Source organism: Canis lupus, chromosome 12, assembly GCF_003254725.2.
Source record: "Canis lupus dingo isolate Sandy chromosome 12, ASM325472v2, whole genome shotgun sequence".
In the NCBI taxonomy this organism is placed as follows: Eukaryota; Metazoa; Chordata; class Mammalia; order Carnivora; family Canidae; genus Canis; species Canis lupus.
Window position 1 is genome coordinate 23,874,963 of NC_064254.1, and position 21,274 is coordinate 23,896,236.

Genomic DNA, 21,274 nt, shown 5'->3' on the forward strand with positions numbered 1-21,274 from the left:
TTTGTTTAAGAGGAACGAAATGAGTTCACAGGTTAAAGAAAATCACAAAAATGTTGTTTGCTTTTTCTTTTTTTTGAAGAAAAATGGGCCTATTAAAAGTAAATGGGACCTAACCAGCAACTGCAATCAAATGACCACTTGTGAGGTCAATCAGTAAAGAATTCCACAATCGACTTTAGGATCTGAAAAATGAAGATTACAAGATAATCAAGGACTCTTTGGCTGGTGGATATAAAGTGAGCTATAGTATCATATGTGTACATTTTTAATATGCTAATCTATAGCTTTGAAATAAGAGTCAAGTTTGCAGTTGATCACTTTCAAAATTTTTAGGTATTATTTTCTGTGCTACCTCCTGCCAATTTGAAAAACTTTCACTTTTAAACTTCTACTGTCCAGCATGTTCAGTCTCCTTCACCTCACTCTCCTTTCACTGTACTTTGCTATGTAATGACAGATGAAATCCTTTCCGTAGTTGGTGTAATTACTCATTCTGAAAATTGTTGATGGAAGCATTTCCTTAAAAAAAAAAATTGATTTCCTGCCTATCAGTCTCATATTTATCTAGAAGATGTAAGGAAAAAAAATGAGAAGAACATGGTTTACATGACTGCCACAAGTTCTCTAGGAACTCCAGGCTGACAGGGACCAATGTGAAACATTCATTATTGTAGATAAATGACCAAAATTATACCCAGCATGTTTTTGATGCTGGAAAATAATACAAAATGGATATACTTTAATGGTGTTATTATCTTGACATAGCATCTCCTTACCCCTGCAAGGATCATTTTTCACTAAGAACTCATCAAGTGCCATCCATCCACCTCCAACACGAACCATTACAGTGCTTCGAAGGATCCGAACAAGTCGCAGTTGCTGAGAGTCTCCAAACTGTGAAGACGAAGGAAGAAAGAACCTCTAATCGTCAACAGCAAGTCTATGTGAAAGGGCGATGTGCAATCTGCAGTAGCTTAAGCAACCAACTTAAATTTCTTGCTTTAGTTCACAGTGATTAGTAAAATCTCAGAAAAGGGGATTTGAGATGATCTGCGTTAGACTGCTGCATGCTGATTTAGCTCAAAGGAAACAGTTTGAAAAAAGCTAACAAAGGTTATCAAGTATAATACTGAAGCTTTGTTCAAGAAATGATTTTTCTTTATGATAGAAACAACATTAGTAAGGCAGTAACTGAAAAATGTTTCTAGAAATGAAACACAGACGTGAAAATAAGCATTGGCCCACTAGCCCAGGGCTTACACAAAATAAGATTCTAAAGAAAATTTAATAAACTCTGATTCTTCTTCATTAAAACTTCTTCTAAAAACTAAAATTGCTTTCCACTGAAATCTGTGAGAGAAATCTCCATAAATTCATTTCATTTTCTCTAAGAGCAGTTTTGACTTAAAAGAGATAAGGTAGTATATATGAACATGACCAATAAAAAATTTCACAGTCAACTAAAATTTCTGCAACACTAATGGTCTGGTAAACCAATTTGTTAGAGGCTGGATTAATGTGTCATTTCGGATTACTGTGATATTAGAACAGCCAGTGACACATTATTAATGATACAGCTTTCAAATCTAAAAGGCTTAAAGCTGTTTGTACCATAATTACTGACACTAACAAGCTGTTTTTACTCGTTCAATGGATCTCCAAATTACTTGGATATGCTACAAATTCTCCAAGTCCTGAATAAATGTGTAGACTACATAGTTTCTAACCATAAGATTTTGAAAGCCCATGAGAAATAATTTTATACTTTTAAATCATTTCTAATAGGCTTGTGTTCAGCTTGTAAAAATCACCATACCAAATTTCATGGTTGCCAACCCAGCAGATACCACAGCACAGTGAAGAGTCCGGTAAACATAAATAGCTTCTTTTAAAGGCAGGTGAGATACAATTGTGACTTTGACTATTGTCTGGGTTCATCTGGATAAGCAGAAAGCTTTATTTTAAGGAGAAACAATATGCCATTTTTCAATATGCTTTAACACTGAGTTTCAGGAAAAGAACCCTAAAGCAAAGCCAACCATTCCAGACCCTGAAACTCAAAAGGACCTGGAAAGCATGTTAAATGGACCGGCGGGAACTCATGTGTTTTACAGCATCTTTTTTATATTGCTATTTCTAAGTCCATTTTCAAGCCTTGAGATTTAAACTTTCCTATGATTGACCTGGTTCCTGAAATATAAATTAAAATTTTAAAATCAAAATATATATTTATTTTGTTAGAAAAAATTTGGTGCTGCTAATAAGCAAAGGAAAAGGAGGGGATTTAAAGAAAATTACCCTTAAGAAACCAGATAATTAGACCAGATACTTGCAGTCCAAGATTATGTTTATTTTTATTTTTATTTTTTTTAAGATTATGTTTAAAGCAAAAGTTTTAAGGAAATGATGTTAGTATTTTGTAGAGATATTTCAATTCTAACAAATATGATTTAAATTTTGATTTTGAGAGGGTATTCTCTAGATAACTAACATCGCCTTAGGAATTTCCCTAGTTTTCCTAACAGCCAAATTGTGAGACAAGAAATCACAGAATCATTGATTTAGGACAAATGGACAATCCCTCTTTGGAGAGAGCACATTACTTGTGGCTGAGAGCCAGGGAGAGTTCTCACTACTCTGTCTTCCCATGTCACTGCCCAATCCTGATCCTTCTCCAGCTACTTGTAGACCCTATGATCTCAATGTTTTGTTTTGTTTTTTTTACCTAAATGGTTAAACACACCATAGAGATGTATGCAGAATCAAATCTGTGTTCCAGTAAGTATTTGCATTAAATATACGCTAACAGTATTATTATAAACTGGAACTAAAAATTGCATTTGTAACACTGTGACCAGTCAAGCTACAATTTATTATCTGGTTTGCTTAAAAGTAATGTCCTCATCTGAGACACACGGCAAAAAGGAATCCTGGATCAAGGACCCTTACAGCGTTTACAGAAACACCACGCCAACCAACAATGTAGTAGCTAGGGCAACAGCATGGGAAAGATTGGCCATGGCAAGCTTTAATGACTATGAATTAAAGTTAAAAAAAAAAATCATTGGGAACTTGAGAATACATTCCACTGGTTTATACCTGATTTCCCAGGAAGAACTGATAAAACAAAATAAAAAATGGAAGAAAGACACAATTAGTTCAATAGGAAACTTTCTATATGACTCTAGAACACACACATACAATCTGTCACACTCTGGACTCCTGGATATAGTATCTAGGTTAGAGATGTGCAGGTACCCACCTGTCCAAACTTCAAGCCATATAATCAGAAAATTTTCCATAAAAGTTTTTTTTTTTAAATCTTTGGGTTTCAAATTTAGGTCAGAAATTCAAATATGTCGATGAATATTTTTCAATATAGAAATTAAAAAAATCAAAGTTAAAAAAATTTGACTTGTAAGTAACATACTGTATTAGGGAAACTCAGCACATTTCCTATCTAGCTACTACATGTAAGAGATATTCCAAAAAAGAGAAAAAGAAGAAGAGTGACAAAGTCCCACTGGTTGTTCAAATAACTATTTTGAAGAAGGGGAACTGAGCTTTTGAGATTTTGAATAAAAGGAAAAACAACTGCATGAGTGGAAAACACTGCCTCTTTTTTGTATTTCTAAAAATGATTCAACATTTTTAACTTCGTGCTTCTGTTTTGGAATAGCTTTTTTATCAAAAATATGAAAACTTACCTCTAATCATAATAAAATGTATCATAAGACACAGGAAGCAACCTGAGTATGTGAGATGTGCTTTTCTCTTCCAAGTAATGCACGTGTCAAAGACATGTCCTAATTTACAAAATGCAGGCTATCTCTACATAATTTAAAAAGACAAAAGTTGGAATTTCATAGAACATTCTATTGTGATGTGAGGTAAAAAATAAATAATTAGCATTCCTGGAAAGCAATGCAGATCAAATTGTATACAAATTTCCATTTTTATCCTTCAAGAGAACTAAACAGTTAATCTTGAAAACTCACTCTGTATTTGTTATCTCCGATCTGTTCAACTTGAAATCGTTTTGCACATTTACACTTCGCCACCTGCCTTGTCACCTGCCAAAAAACAATGATGAAATGTCACTTTCCTGTTAACATTACATCACTCAGTCCATAAAAACCTGGACACAACAACTCAAGGTGGAAGTAAATAAAATGGCTGCATGAGTTTGAGCACGGTATCTTGGCAGCGCACACTGCTGCTGCTGCAGGCAGCGGGGGATAAGGAGTACCTCATCTTCGATTTTGTCCGCATCTGTGACGGGTTTATATGCATCTTTATTAGGGTGGAGGGCTGCTACAAACTCATAGTAGTCAATATATCCATCGCCGTCTCGGTCAAAGATGTCGGCAACTGCGCTCATTTCCAGGCGGCTGGTTGGAAACTCTAAAATTTTCAAAGTAATGGTTAAGTTTTCAGAATAATGCTAAGTGGCATTACTTAGGTATAACTGATAAATAAAACTGTCAGATGCTGAGAGGTATACATTGTGATGATCAGATCCTTGTACGTGTTGTGAAAGGAGTCCTCCCATCAAGTTAATTAGCACATCACCACCTCACATATTTATCTTCTTTTTTTTTCAACATTTAAGTTCTACTCAGAAAATGTCAATTACACAATACAGTGCTATCAACTACAGCCACCATGTTATACTCTAGATCCTCAGACCTTACTCATTGTGCAGCTTAAAGTTTGTACCCCTCTATGGGGCTCTCTGTGTTTCCTACTTCCCAGCCCCCAGCAACCACTCTTCTACTCTAAGTCTAACTCTGTATTTAGATTCCACAAATAAATGATAATTAAGATACTCTCAGCATAAGCCATATTATCTTCCCAGTGAAAGTTTTTAAGACCTGCTATTTACAATAACATTTTATAAAAAGATTTAATCTTAAAGAAAAGTAAATGGTTTAATTTGCTAATTGTATGATTTTTTATCTTAAGGTAGCCAGTTAAATTATCAGGGTCATCAAATATATTAAAATCCTTTCAAGAGCTGATTTATATCCTAACAAATGAAACCACTATATATGGGACCTATCTTTAATTACTGCCTGGGTGGATCATTTGAAATTGCTTTTTTTTTTTTGGTTGAAATTGTTTAAAATTAGCAAATTTCATATGGTTCAACTACCACTTTACTTAAGGAATATATGAATTTTATATATGTGAATTCATACATACATTCGTACGATTATATTAAATTTACTTTAAGACTTACTTCCAGTAACCTCTGCCAGAGAAATCCTGTCCATGTGACTAACTCGGTGACACATTTTTATAGGGTTTTGATTTCCCACTAATGATAATGATCAGATGTTAATTAGAACAAAAAAGGAAGAGACTGACTTGAATTTATTGATTTCCCATTATATGTCGGACAAAACAATCTAAGAATCACATATTATTAACTTTATTATACTGAGGATGCAGCTGCAGTGTAGCAAGGAATATACTAGCTGTGGCTATACAAGGATGAAGTATGCCTGACCCCAAAACCATGAATTCCACCAAGGACACACTTCATTGACGGCAGTGACCTCTTCACAGCCAAGTTTAAAGGAAATGCTTTATCAGTAACATAAGTTTAAACTGTGATTTTCTTTAAAAATGGCATCATTTGTTGTCACCTCTCCTGGGACTTACTTGAGGAAAGAATTCCATCAATAAATTCTTGTCGGGTTATTTTCCCATCCTGATCTTTATCAATTCTCCTGAAGAAGTCCATCACTCGAGATTTCTTATGATTCATCCATCTCATGTATTTTTTGCGCCAGATATCAAAATCAAAGTTAGCAAATTCCCTTAGCTGGAAAGGACAAAAGGTATTTTGGTTAATACAGTGCTCTGATGATATCTTATACTTTATACAAAAAAACGTTATTTTTAATGACCTTCCAGAAAATTCACAGATCTTTCCCACTTTAAAAAAAAAAAGTTCTGATCTTGCAAAGGGAAACACAGTAACATTTTCCCTGTGATTTCACTACTGTCACTGGTTTTTCTTTTCAAATAAAAGAAACAAATGAAGCTCCTCAAAAAGTCAAACTGAAAATTTCTGACAGTGCCAATGTAACAAAGGTGGACTGCCCCAAAGGCACACTCCTGGTGAGTTCTATGCCCAGCAGACAGCAGGCCCAGTGGCACAACACGTATCTCTGCTTTCTCTCTGCTATTTGCCATTCTACCCTCTCTAGACTTCTAAAAATCTTCCAGTTTCAGAATCTGAAACTCTAAATCTCAGATCACAGAATATATATAATGAAAATACCTGAATTATCAATGGTTCTATTTCCCAGGTCATACCAAGCAAACTCATGTCCAGCTGGATCTTTTCTTAAGGAGTCGGCTTCTGATGATGTTAAAACTTACTATAGTTGACTCTTCAACAACATGAGTTTGGACTGTTTGAGTCTACTTACATGCAGGTTTTTTGTGAAACAAAAAAAGATATATTGTCTCTTCCTGTGATTTTCTTAGTAATATTTCCTTTTCTCTAGCTTACTTTATTATAAGAATACAGTATACAACACATATACAAAATTTGTGTTAACTGCTCATTATTGGTAAGATGGTAAGGTTTCTGGCAACTGTAGGTTATTAAGTGGTTAAGTTTTGGGGGAGTCAAAAGTTATATGTGGATTTTTGGCTTTGTGGTGTGTGTGTAGTGGGGAGGATGTTGGCATCCCTAACCCCCACATTGTGAAGGGGTCAACTGTAGTTTTTTCTTTATTGATTCCCTAAACCCATATCCCATATATCAAGGGTGCTGAATTTATGAGTTTTCTAACCTCTTCCAGTCTGTCCAAGGCGTCATTAAGCTTCCTCCTCCTTTCCAATGCAAGGAGCCAAACTTGCTGCCATTTGCTCACCAATAAGTTGACCCTGGGATTCTTGGTTTCGATTTGTGTCTGTGATCCAGAAGGATATAAGCTTGATGCTGGAAAGCGTTTTCCTGTTAAAATACAACTTTAGTTAGGAGAGCAGTTTCCAGGGCTCTGAAATATGTTAAGGTTTGGCCTTTATTATTCCTAGCTAAGACTGAACCAACTTAATTATTTAGATATATCTTATTTAGCTGATACATAATGTCCAAGTCTGTTTTACCTTCCAAGCATCACATACTCTTCATATAAAATAGAGAAACATATCCTGTTGAGGCATTTAAATACTGGAAAGCTCTCTTTATAAAATTATGTTTAAAACATTTTCTAGCTTAAAATCCATGCCATTTCAATGACAATGAAGTACTTTGTAATCCTCTCTTTTGTTAAGGCATGATAAGAGAAATCTCCCCAGGCAGTGAGACTTATCTTAGGATCAGCTCCACAAACCCAACTGCCCTTCTTAGAAAAGAAGGCTGGAAGAAGGGCAGGTGAGGGCAGGAGACATGGGCCATTTATTAGAGTCACAGCAAAATACTTCACAAATTCTGATTAAACACAGACGTATGTGTATGAACCCAGCTTTCACCCATTTTTCATAGATTGCATGTTTCCTGTGCATAGTATCATACCCCAATTTACTGCCTTACTAACGTTTTCTCCTTCTTTTCTATTTTTCACAAGTTTCTATAACGTCACAGAACAATCATCTCAGTGCATTTTCCTTGTCTAAACAAATGATTAAATGAGGCCTAGAAAAACTACTGGCCTACAGTCATATAGGAAGTGAGTGTCCAAGCTGGGATTTGCCCAGAGCTCCTCACTCCTATGAGGGTTTACAAAAATACCAAGAGCTAATCTTTACTGAGCATTTACCTGCCCGCCAGGAAGTACGCTAAGCACTTCATACACATTAGCTCATTTAATCCTCACCAGAATCCAATGAAGTTATAATTATCCCCTTTACAGATGTGTAAATTGAGGCCCAGAGAGAGTTTAAGTAACTTGTCTCAGTTGTATTTCCCAGTTGGTAAGCAGTGATGATAGCCAAGAAGTCTGTCTCCAGAGTTCTTAACCACTTTGTTACCTTTGCCCCCCCAGTGCAATACAGCAACTACAAAAGATCTGAAATCATTTTTTTAAATCAGAAAAAAAATTTATTCAGAAATACATCAAAGTACCACTATTCAGATATAAATTTTGCTTCTTTTAAGTCTTTTCCAAGCCAGCTATTACTGTTTTTAATGTCACAAAGTCAAGGTAGCCCGAGAAGTAAATAGAGCCTGAAATTATATGAACATGGGCACAATCTCGGTGACACATTGGTCCCTAATGAACAGTTAGTTAGGTCATGAACTTTAACCAGGTCATGGTCCTTTCTGTTACATTCCACTGTAAGGTTATTTATATAATAGAAGCAAAAGGGAATAACAGTTTCTGTTCTTGTTGCAAATTTTTTCCAATTTCTTCTAGCTAATCTAAAAGCTACCCTTCCAGCAAATCAAATTACATAGAGAGACCTGGATATATCTTTTTCTTTATTTTTAAATAAGCTGCTACAATATTTGAGCCTATATATTCTTTCAAGGAAACCTTCTATGATAGAGAGCACTCAGAGAATCATCACTTGCTCTGAAATTTCAAACAACAACTCAAAACTAACTTCTTTGATTTAATCATGTTCGTTTGAAAGAAACTGGCACTGCTTACTTCCTGCTCGTCCCTTATCCAGGACCGGAATATGGGACTGTAATGAGGAAGGATCAGCTGCTCTCCTCTTATAGGTCTTGGTAACTTTGTCCACATCAGGTTGTTTTCTGGTCATTTCCTCCATGAAGGTCTGAAAGTCAATGTTAATTAAATATAAGTACACTGGAGAAAACTACCTTTAGGGATGAACTAAAAACAAAAGATAAAAGGACCATGCTATTATTTCTGAATTCATTCTGGAAAAAAGGCATAAACCAACATGTTATATATTTATGGGGGGTGGGGGAGTAAGCAAGGCACCATAGCATAACATTTATTCACATCTGAAGAATATAAAATGTTATACCTGGCAAGTAATTAGAGACTGTAAAAGTAATTTGTTTCAGTTTGAAGACCATACATGGGAGCAGCTGTATAAGTAATATAACCTGTCAGTGTATCAACCAGGATCTTAGAGAGCCTCTAAGCTCTTCCTGAAGAATCTTAAAGTGAGCATTTGTCTACAAGGCAACTAGTTAACTGGGCTGGTCCTTGAGACTTCTCTGCAGCACATTTCACTTACATATTTGAAATATTTAAGACGGCTTTGATATACAGTGACATACAGCATCCATATTAAGTATGGATATATTTTAAATATTCCTAATGTTACAAATACTATGCCAAGGAAGACAAAAGTTATTCAAGTTAAAGTTTCCATTTAAGAGGTTTGACTATCTTGACATTTCTTTCTTTTTTTTTTTTAAGATTTTATTTTTTTTATTCATGAGAGACACAGAGAGAAAGGTAGAGACATAGTCAGAGGGAGAAAGAGGCTCTTTGCAGGAAGCCCGATGCAGGACTCGATCCCCATACTGGGATCACTCCCTGAGCTGAAGGCAGATGCTCAACCCCTGAGCCACCTAGGTGTCCCATATCTTGCCATTCCTTAGGTTTATTACTATGGTTGACTTCGATATCCCTATATCTGGAATATGTGACAAAAACAAGGACTGTGGTGAAAAGGGATGGAGAAAAGAGGAGTGGGATAAGTGGGATAAAAGTGAAAAGTGGAGTGACACATTTCTGGAATATCTGTCACACTGGAGAACATGGTGTGAAATACTCCAGGGCTATTAGAGACATCTCCAATCTTTTGAGAAGTATGGCAGTGAAATTATAACAGTGTCTGAGAAGATAGGGGTTAGGATGATATTTATTTTACCTGGTGTTCTGCAATGAGGGCTTTCACCTCTTCAATTTCCTGGGGGATGACTTCTTTGTCCTTATCGCTAAGTGTAGTTTCAGCCCACTGCAACCAAGCCAGCAAAGCTTCCAACAATTCCTGTTTCGCAATGAGCCCAGCCAGAGCACTTGCTAATCTCTGTTGATGCTGCTTCGCCCAGGCCAACACCTGTTGGGGAAACACATGTCTCTGAATTTCATACATCTTAGTTAATAATTTAAGTGATGTAAAAATATACAACATTTAAATGCAGATTCAGATCATCCTGGGCCTGGGATCATAACACTTCCAGTCTTTCTAGAACCCATCAATGGTACCAAGACCCAGCTTGTGGGGGGAAAAAGAGCCCTCTCTGAATGATTGCCTCCTTACTTAGAGATGGATGGTAAACACCCAGGCTTCCTTTAGATTGCTAAGTTGAGTTCAAATATGCATTCTCTGAAAGCTCAACGTATGTTTACTCCAAGTAGCACTGAGTGGAAATAAAAATAGGTAAAAATCTTAAAATATCAGAATTCAGTTCATGTATGCAATCCATTCCTCAAGCTTATACTCTACTCCTCTGAATTACAATTTGGGTGCTGTATCATCCAACAGAGACAATGTGGAAGTGGGACAAAAAGTCATCCAGGGAACCAAATATTTGCCTTTTCATGTTTCAGGGACATAGCTGCAAAAGTGCTTTAACTTTTTAAATAAAAGCAGGCTGCAGAGGCAGGTAATGCACACAGGATGGTATGTTAAAGAGTATTTTTCTTTGCAGAGGCCTCCTGTTCCCACGGTCATAAATGTATCTCAGTTGCTGAAGTTTCTATGCCCCCAATTCTCAAAGCTATTGCTGTTCTAATGATGACCTGAGACACACTAACCTCCTCAAACCTGGCCCGGATGATGGTTATCCAGTGCTTAATGGTGGTGATGGAGTCAGGGTGGCAGATGGCCAAGACAGCATCTCCCATACTGGTAGCTTTATTCAGTGCGGCTCGCTTTTCTTCCAGTTTCTTCATGAATTCCTACAGCAGAAACAAAGGCTTTGATTAGCTGGCAGTGGCTGAAAGCAACACTTCAGTGACGTGTGTGTGACCATCAGAGTAAAACAAATAAACAAGTACTTTAATCGGTTTATTCACAGTTGGAAATAATTCACTAATTGGGGAATTACGAGAGGAGAGGGGACAAAAAACGGGAAATGAAGTACTTTCTAACAAGTATTTCACAGCACCAGTATCGGATAACATCTTATGCTTTACAAAACACAGTATACAAAAAACACACTTTTCTAAATCTGGATATATTAGAAGTATATTAATGGAAAATTGGACCAGAGGAGGCAGAAATGATTAAAAAAAATCTTCCAACAAATAAGAGTAGGAGGTTGTATATGTAGCATGAATTGTGCCAAGAATGATAAGCATATGTACCCAGAAAGTGCCAAGGAAGAGAGAAGGCTTTGCAAGGAACTATACATGTTTAGGGTAAGGGAGAGAGGGTCCAAGTGTCCAGCAGGAAAGAGTCAGGGAGAGCCTGAAGGGGATGATCCTGACAGTTGCCATGAGAAGCATCCCTTCCAAAGGCCAGTAACAGTCATTCCTTGCTCTGGTGGGCTGAAGAAGTCTTAATAGGCTTCAAAATGCTTTCGAATCAACCTTTTTGCAAATGTCTCACACACGTAACTGTACTTTCTACTATCAGAACCGCGTCCATAGATACATGAGTCCCAGAACTCTGAAAGTGTAGTTATAAATGAGGACCTCTGCCTTAAGAGGTCTCTTGCTTCCAAAACCTCATAATGAGTTTCAAGCACCCACCAGCACCCCACTCTGGACCCCAGCACTAAGAGGGACTCCTTAGTTATAGCGACAGGGCTGCAGAGGCTGCAGACAAGCTCACACTACACACTACTTATGCCATCTGATCAGGGTGATCATGTGGGACCAAAAGTGTCTCCTGTTTTGTCTAGTGGCCTTTTGTTTTCTGGCTCTGTGAAGCAGCTCTGTCATATACCTCATATTCTGGCATTTTGCTATGTTAAAATAATCCGTTTACATATATCTCTACTGGACACTTAGGTCCACAAGATTGGAAGACCATGTCTTATTCAATTTTGTGTCTTTGTGATTGAATAAATGCCTTTTAACTTTTATTTACACATTTTTACTGTTGTCACGTCAAGGTTTGGTAAACAATAGGTTCCACTAACGTGATCTACATTTTATTTTTTTATTTTTTATTGTTTTTTAAGATTTTATTCATTTATTCCTGAGAGACAGAGAGAGAGAGAGAGGCAGAGACACAGGCAGAGGGAGAAGCAGGCTCCACGCAAGGAGCCCGATGTGGGACTCGATCCCGAGACTCTAGGATCACACCCCCGGCTGAAGGCAGACGCTTAACCGCTGAGCCAACTGGGCATCCCTGATCTACATTTTAAATATCATCTACTTTTTTTTTTAAGATTTTATTTATTTACTCATGAGAGACACACACACACACAGAGGCAGAGACTCAGGCAGAGGGAGAAGCAGGCTCCCTGCAGGGAGCCCAACATGGGACTTGATCCTGGGTCTCCAGGATCACACTGAAGGTGTGGCGCTAAACCGCTGAGTGACTCGGGCTGCCCAATATCATCTACTTTTAAAAGTATTTTAATTTCCCCCAATATAGATCTACTTACTGGAAGGAAAAAAAAAAAAAAAAAAAAGCTTTACTAGGAAGAGAAAACCAGAGATCAATAACAGCTGTGCTTTCTCCAAGGACAGGAGATCTGACCATGTACTTTTGATCATTCCTAACATAGGAGTGCCAGAGTCCTGCCCAGAATGTTGTGGACTGGGCCATGAACCCCCTGCTTGCATTCTGGGCTCTTCCAACTTTGTCTGAGTGCTAAATGGTTTGTGCTCACCTGGGGAAGCTTCCCATTTTTAGAAAGTGGACTATACTAAGAAGTCTCTGGTCCTGGGGATACGAAATTAAACATTCTGTTTTACTTTTATTTGGTCAATGTGTGAAGGAAGTTGAGGAAATTAGGAAGAATGGATGGTGTTGCTGCAAATCATTATATGACTAAACAGCTTTTTATAAAATTACATGTAATTTTACATTATCTAAAAATATTTAAGGATAATTTGTCGTAAAAACAAAAACAACTCCCAAAACCTGGATACCTGCCTCCTGATGTTTCTTGGTGTTTCCTGCTCCTGCTGTAAGGGGGTGATGCCACAAGTGGGCTCCTTACTGTAAGGTGTTAGATATACAGCCCAGGCTTCAAGAAGCTACTCTAAGACCCAGTATATCAGTGGAACTTGACTCTGGCTGATAGGTCAGCCAACTGTAATATGATAGATCTTCAAAACATTGAACTGAATCAAACATTTACAATGAATTTGATGTGATTTTCCTACTCTTACATTCTAGCTTCAACTTTAAATGGTTTATGGAGCAGTTCATTCATCCAGATAATGTTAGACAAGCTCATACCACTTTTATTAATGACAAAGCAATATTTCATTGCTATGGATTAGGGAACCCATCATTGAGAGAGCACAGTAATCACAAATCAGAAGTCTCCATAGATGATGTAATCCATGCTACACGGTAACAAATGACATACTTCCAACCTGACTCTGAAACATGAGCTAATTCAGTGGAATTGAGCAGATCTTTTATTTATTTTTTTTTTTGAGCAGATCTTTTAAATGGAAATGTTGACATCAATACTGTATTCAGTGTTAGCATTGCAAATTTCTAATTTTTTAAAGTCAAAGGTTAAAAAAATAATGTGTTAAGAAGTAGTTAGACCACTCTACTAAGAGTAAGTGCTAGTAGTTCTATGCACTTACAAAATAGATGTTGACCTGAAAACTGGGGGCCAGATTTTTATTTGGTTAATTATTCTATTATATACTTACAGAATTCATTTTTAATTTTTAATTTATACAGTGGGCTACTTCTCAAAAGAATTTTAGGTGGATCTCCATTAAAACCAAAACTGGCAGCGATTGAAAAAATCTGAAGACTAGTTATTAGTTACTTGCTTACTAAGGTCAAAATTATTAATTTACAATTCTAATGGTATAATTTTATAAATCCCAAATGCTCATTAAGGAAGTTTCATCTTTGAAATACACATGCAAGTGCAAATAAAATCGACCAGTTTTGGTCAGAAGCCAAATAATCCCCTAGAAAAATCAATGTACTTCCAAGAGATAGGGAAACAGGGACTAATTTTAAAATAACCACTTCATAAAGAAAGCATAAAAAGATAGCTATACTTAACTAGGTGCATAGGGGCACATCTATGTAAGCAGATAAATTCTCAAATATGCCAGATCTTTAATTAATTCTCAGGAAGGGAAATATTCATGCAGTGATACCTACAATCATAGTCTATTTGATTTTTCATTTAGTTTTATTTAGCATTTATATAACTCACTTTATGCTGATCAATGAGAGTCCGAAGAGCATCTTCATCATCTGGGAGAGCTCCATGGAAACGAAGGGTTTGTTCCGCCTCAGCCAGCCACTCCAGGAGGGCATGCACCACAGAGTGAAATTCCTCTGCCTAACAGTTCACACACACACACACACACACACCAAAGAAGATCCCCAAATATGCTTGTTAGTACAGATTCTTCCTCTCAGTGAAAAGTCTTAAATTTACATTGACTAATGATATGGATTATTCCCACTAAAAAGATAAAGATACATGGAACTACATTTTAAAATGTAAGGCCTCTAATAGATCAAAATGGCCTATATAAAGACTAATTTGCCATTTTAACAATCTGATTTTAGATACATGGCATTTAGATGCGTTCAAGCTGAAGAATCACTAAAGTAGCACTTTTATGTGAGGATGAGAAAATTTCCCCATGTAAGTATTTCAGTTCTTGGGGGGAGGACTAAAGCAAGGATGCTCTAAGAACCTGCTTCTCGATCACCATCCCAGTTCTCCACAAGAGCAGTTCCTGCTGAGGCTTTGGTACCTTTCTCACTACACCCAACTGCAATTTACAGGACTTTTACCTGACGCAAGGCTGCTTCCAATCGTGTCTGCTTTGATATGGAAAGTGCACACACGGTTTCCCAGCGTGTGCTTAATTCCTGCATCTGGACCTTGACCCAGGAGGAGTCATCTCGGCTGCCCTCTATGAGCTCTCGTGCTGAGCGCTTCAGGGCCTGCACGCTGCTGGTCCTCTTCCCCAATTCTTTTTGGAAAACCTAAAAAGACCATGTTTTTATAAAAAAAATAACTTTTAATTACAAAAGCAAATCAGTAAAGCAGAGTTCAGAATATATGTGTACATGACCTCAAGTACCATTCTCTAAGATCTACAGTTTAATGACCCATACTTTTCACAGAATCTTCAGTGAATCTAAGTCATTGACACACTGCTCCTATCAGAGTGCTGTTAAGAACACGGTGTTGTATAAATGTGCTCAATCTTCTAGCATTCTCCCAAGAGAACCTTAATTTTTATTTTTTTTATTTTATTTTTTTTATTTTTATTTTTTTGAGAACCTTAATTTTTAAATGATACATTGCATTAAATAATAGTAGCCACTCTTCTTTATCTCGATTCCACAAAAGAAAATATCAAATTCTTTTTTTTCTATAAATCCTTAATATGGCGCCCTAATTCCTCTCAAATCCTTAGTAAGTGCCAAGAATGCGCTAGCTACCTCATTATTCTTAATTAATAAACATACCTCACAGACTAACAAATAACTAAGCAACCCTGGGATACCACATAGGGGTATTACAGGGAATGGCAGGGAGGCTCAAAAGGAATTAGTATGTAGTGTTTTTCTCTGTAACATGGTTTCAGCTTTCATAGTATCCTGAGAACTACAATGTCAAATTTTAGAGGCTTAAATCCTTATCTATCATTCTGGAGGAAAAGCTTTTTTCCCCTCCTTTTGCCTAATTCTGATAAACTTTGATGTACCAGGAGTTAGACTGGCTTCTTTTGGCCACAGACTTACCCAAAAAAATGAGCCCAGGGTACTTCATTTCTGATCTAAGAGTCTGCATATTCAACTAGATCTTTCAAATTAATCAACCTTACATATAGAATAAAATTAGCTTATTTTTCTACTAAAAGATGATCACAAATGAATACTAATTTAATAAATAAATATTAAATTAATATTTTATTTTATTTTATTATTTTGGCTATATCCATGAGTTTCTGTTCTGATAATCAGATCGTTCATAAAAGTGAGCCCATCAAAAATAGTGCAAACATAGTGTAATGAGTTCTTTTCCTGATTTCACTCTAAAAGTGTTAAAGGAGACATGCCTGCAGACAGACAGGCACAATCAGAGACACACACATATACATAGGAATGGAAAATACAGTGTCTATATAATCTCTTTGTGATAGGACTAGCTCAATATTTCTGAGGAGGCTTTCCAGTGAACTTAAACTTACTTCTTCCTGGGCCTTCCAATTGTATTACTAATGCTGAATGATTAACTCATTCTTGATGACCTTTAATATATAAAAAACCTGGCAAGTGCAGAAGGCAGTAAATATTTAGACAGTGAGTTTATACAAATGGCATTTATGTAAAAAGTAACATTACACTATTCATTATTCATTGAATGAATGCCAAGGAGTAAAAAAGTCTATATTAATCATGCACAAAACATTTGTTTCAATAGAGCCAAAGCAACAAAACTCAAAATTTTACATTTTTGTAGGCCCGATCACTGTCCTTCATTTATTCTTTGATTTTTTGGATAATATTCAAATGTAACAAACTCTCTTTTATAGGTGTAATCAGAAAGCAGAACCAGAGAAGGGGAAACAAATATGCAAAAAGGCCAACTATTTAAAAAGGAACAGGTAAGGTCAAAATAGCATAACTAGGGACATTTTAAAATGAAATAAATTTTCTGAATTCAAAAATAACAGGAGAAATAAAATATGAATTCAAGTCCAGTGCTGTAAGATATTTGCATATAAAGACTACTCTGATACAACCACCCTCATTATTCTGTGCCTCAGGTTGTCTTCAAGGTTCTTTAAGTTATAATACCACATTTTACCATAATTTGGGACCTTGAGCTCAACATCAGCTAGATATCTTGAATATTTCCTTCGATTGGCACAAAAATTTTAAATACTGCAAGGAAAACACTCTTTTAAAGTAATAATCAAATCCCTCAAATCCTTGCTGATAATCTTATAAATTGCTATAGTTCTAGGGGCAAGGTTGAAACAGTTTTTAAAAATAGAGAAGCAGCTTTATCTTGACCCCCATAGATCATGTCACAAATCCATACACTTAGGCAGTGACAAAGTTCCAGATCACTGACTGAGTAGTTTTAAATTATATTACATACTTATTTACACAAATAACAAAAGACCATAAAACTTTATTCAAACATGTTTTAAAGCTCCAGCGAATGAAATCACCCTCTAAGTTCTAACAAGTTTTAGATCTGGAAATCAAAAAACAAACAGTATCTCATTGATAACTAAAGTAATTTTCCTGTATCACTTTTAAAGCTGGCTTCCGGATTCTGCTCAAACGTACACAAATATTGATATTAAAGACGGTTATGTAGTATGATATATAGCCTCTAGATTTTAAAAGGCTAAGGGGTTATAGTTTCCTCTAAATTCAACATAATCAAATGAGATCAATAAAATGTCCCAGAAAATAATACCTTGTGATTATCGATCAGGTTCATCACTAAATCAATATCTCCATGGACAGGTTGGTCTTCTGCCAGCTGAGGTTCAACTCTATACAGCCAATCAATGAGGGCCTGCAAGGCATCTGTGAATTGTCCAGAAAATAACAGGGCTTCCTCCAATTTGTTTTGTCTGGGGGGAAGAGGTGGAAAAATCAATTTGAGCAACAAAAAAGCCACCCTATATATCCCAACATCTAAAATCCACTTATGGAGCTTGAGCAGTACTCCAAGAAAAAAAAAAAAAAAAAAAAACCCACAATATATTGGTATCCAGTGCTGTTTCTTCGCTTTCCTTAGAAAATAACACAACTTTTCTCAAATTTTCTTTTTCATTCCTTAAATCACATCTGCTCTTGGAAAATTCCCTGTCATTACCTCCAGAATTCAGTGACCTTTCAATTTCTTCATAAAAAAATGTCTTAAAATTTTTTTATATTATCATAAGTAAGCTTGACTTTTTTGAGTGTACAGTTCTATGAACTGTAACACATGTATAGATTCATGTAACCTTCATCATAATCAAGAAACAGAACAGTTCCATCATCCCCCAAATCTCCCATATTTTGTTTGTAGTCACATCCTGCCCCATCTCCAACCTCTGGCATTCACATGTCTGTTTGCCATGCAATCATTTATAGGACAATGTAAAAAGCAAATAACCTTTTAAAATGGAAGGTTTTAAGGATTTTTAAGAACACCAAAATTTCTATATTCTTTCTGTATATTCTATAGATAATACTCTAATTTTCTATTGATTTTATTATTAGAATAAAATATTCTATTTAATCTTAATACTGACAAAAGTAATCAGACCAAGGATCTATGAATTATTTGAAAACATTTCTAAGATATTTGAACTCTTCTACTAGGATTGTACTTTCTAAATACTTAAAAGATTCTGGGGTAGCCTGGGTGGCTCAGCGGTTTAAGCGCCTGCCTTTGGCCCAGGGCATGATCCTGGGGTCCCGGAATCGAGTCCCATGTCAGGCTCCCTGCATGGAGCCTGTTTCTCCCTGTACCTGTGTCTCTGCCTCTCTCTCTCTCTATCATGAATAAATAAATAAAATCTTTAAAAATAAATAAATACTTAAAGATTTTGAAATTCGTTTTCGGCCTTCATGGTTCTTATAATGAGAAAGAAGACTGGAAAGGAGTGGATGGAAGTTGGAAGGGAATACCGGGCCAGACTGGTAGGACCTTGCCACACCATACCATGTTAAGGAGCCTGTGTTTTGGTTCACACTCAATATTAACTTCTTGATAGGTATGAGGCAGGGCAATGACAATATCCCATTCATATTTTAAAAAGATCGCCCTCCTGGTTATGTGGAAGTTGGATTAAGGAAGACAGGAGCAGACCTGGGGAGACCTGTGAGAAGTCAGGTATGAGATGACTGGCTTGGAGAACAATATCACTTTTGAGTGAATCAAGTAATTAAAAATAAATAATAATGAACAACAAAGACTTCTCAGTGCAGGCACTATGTAAGGAGGATATTACAGATGACCAGAAGTTCCCAGGCAAAGGAGGTATTTAAGGTTCCTAGAATGTTCCTACAAAGCATCACTACTGTACACTCGAAAGAAGTCTACAAAGTAATGAGACTGCCTTAAAGAACGTCTTACCTTTCCACAGACTTGCCACAGATAGTATCCCATTTGTCTCTGAGTTCACTCAGCATGTCATCCAGTTTCAGGTTGTCATCAGCCAGAGAGGTTTTCTCCTTCAGAGAACGTCCAGTTCTGTTGGTGGTGTCATAGACAGAATGCTTGGCTCCAAGTGATTTCTGAAACTCCTATATAATTTAACAAGAAAATAGTGTGGATTTCTACTTAGGACTAATAAACAGGTAAGAGACATTACAAGAGGCATCCCTAATAAATGGAGTCTTAATAGAGGAAGACATCAGCAAATAATCAAGTCAGATAGTGTAGTACTGTACTCTATACAGGAATGCACCAGGGTGGAAAAGAATCTATTTTTCAAACTGAGGAATTAATTTTTCTCAGAAGCCAGGTGTCTTTGAGGGTACTTATTGTTATAAAGACAATAATTTCAAAGCAAAACAAAATCTTGAATATTTTGTAGCTATTAACCACAAAGAGTATACTAGTTATAATAAAATGAAATTGCTATTGAAAGCCCCAAGAGTTTGGAGAGGAAACTCAATGAGTAACTAAAGGTCCTATGTGGACACAGAGTAACTCATAATCTGCAATTTACTACAATTTTGCTTATTGGTCAAACAGATCTGTTGTCACACATCTGAGATGCTCACAATGCTGTTACTATAATTTTATCCGCAAGCCAGGATGAGGGACAAAGGTGAGCCATATTTCGAGATTCCTATGTTCTGACCTATTGCTCAGTCTGTTTATACCCCTTGGCAAGCCTATCACCCTCCCCTCCTCCTCACCTCTAAGATGCCTTATAAAAGTCTCATAAGATTTGCAGATTACTTTTCAAGTATCAAACAGCCATATTGCTAATGTGACATCTATACTTTGCCATTTTTACATTGTTAATTTGCATGCTTGTGCATGTAAATTTGTAAGTGTGGGAGGGCTGGATTATATTCTATCTACACAACTCAGCCACAAGCTTTTATAGAGCAGAGGCATTGTCTTTTCATGCCTCTCATGATCATCTTACATTTTGCATGTGTTTGTAAGTATGTAATAGCAAGAATGAGACAGCTGCTCCTGAATATACAATCTCAGGGATGGGAAGGAAGGAAAGTCAACCAAATGGGTATCTTACAAGCTCATAATATATGACAGAAAAACTAACACAGTGATTCTAAATCCTAGTAGCCCATTTGAATCACCCTAGACAATAAAATGCTATTCAAATATATAATTTTCCAAAATAACTTCGGTTATAATTACCTAATGATCTCTTACTGCCTTTAAAAGCTGGACGCTTTAAGTGTCTTAATATGACTAAGATATTTATTTTGTCTTATAATAGGAAGCCACTTCATCTGGGAATTTCTTTTTTAATCTGGGAATTTTTTTAACAATAAACACCATTACAGGAGCACATGACCTCTATAGTTTGTTTTCTGTAATTATTTTTTCTTGTTATTCAATAACAGAATGTTAGTTTTACAACCATCATCTTGACAGATTTTCTTCAAAAGAGCAGATACATAAAAAATGTTATAGCTGAATACGGACAGATTAAAACCTTTTAAAAACAGAAAAATACCCAAAAGATGAACAGAAAAGACTTAAAATTGGCTTAATGTAACTTGTATCCTTATCTCAGACAAATGGTGACTTTTGCAACAAGTCTCACTAGGAAAAATAGAGAATCTACCAGGGTTCTTCACATATTTTTATTTCTAAGGTTCTCCAATTTAAATACACAATATACTTTCATAAGACTACATGACATGATATCTATGTTCAAGTGCAAATAAGCATTCTATTTTGAGAAGGAGGCTCTCATTTTTCCATCAGAGGTGAGGGAAGGAAGGTGCTGCTCACTGTCACTGTACTGTTAGTACTGAATGTGGCAGCCCATGGGCAGAGGGTGCCAGCAGACAAGCCACTCACAAGTTTTCCTCTAGTCAAAAAAACAGGTGCACAGTGTTTCTTTTGGCCACTTGAGGATCATGACTTCCTGAGGTTAGTCTGAACTACCCATGGAAGCAATCAACTTGTACGAAGATGATGGCTAGAATTTTCTGATGATGATAAACCCTACATCACTCTAATTTTTTC

At 36.3% G+C, this 21,274-nt stretch overlaps 1 protein-coding gene across 30 annotated transcripts in view; it reads right to left on the reverse strand.

The window, feature by feature from the left end:
* The window catches only part of DST (dystonin), a 480,962-nt gene that overhangs the window by 7,734 nt on the left and 451,954 nt on the right, over positions 1-21,274 (reverse strand). For 25 of the 30 annotated variants that reach the window (XM_025419112.2, XM_025419100.3, XM_049092202.1 and 22 more), the window contains 13 exons: positions 19,172-19,341; positions 17,516-17,675; positions 14,863-15,057; positions 14,270-14,398; positions 10,710-10,853; positions 9,820-10,008; positions 8,616-8,745; positions 6,813-6,976; positions 5,668-5,830; positions 4,250-4,404; positions 3,999-4,073; positions 3,100-3,117; positions 777-894 (listed from right to left, as the gene is read on the reverse strand). In XM_025419112.2, the coding sequence (XP_025274897.1) occupies positions 777-894; positions 3,100-3,117; positions 3,999-4,073; positions 4,250-4,404; positions 5,668-5,830; positions 6,813-6,976; positions 8,616-8,745; positions 9,820-10,008; positions 10,710-10,853; positions 14,270-14,398; positions 14,863-15,057; positions 17,516-17,675; positions 19,172-19,341 (1,810 nt within the window). The remainder of the gene's footprint in view (positions 1-776; positions 895-3,099; positions 3,118-3,998; positions 4,074-4,249; positions 4,405-5,667; positions 5,831-6,812; positions 6,977-8,615; positions 8,746-9,819; positions 10,009-10,709; positions 10,854-14,269; positions 14,399-14,862; positions 15,058-17,515; positions 17,676-19,171; positions 19,342-21,274) is intronic. The other 5 variants (XM_025419118.3, XM_049092206.1, XM_025419097.3 and 2 more) reach the window with 1 other exon arrangement.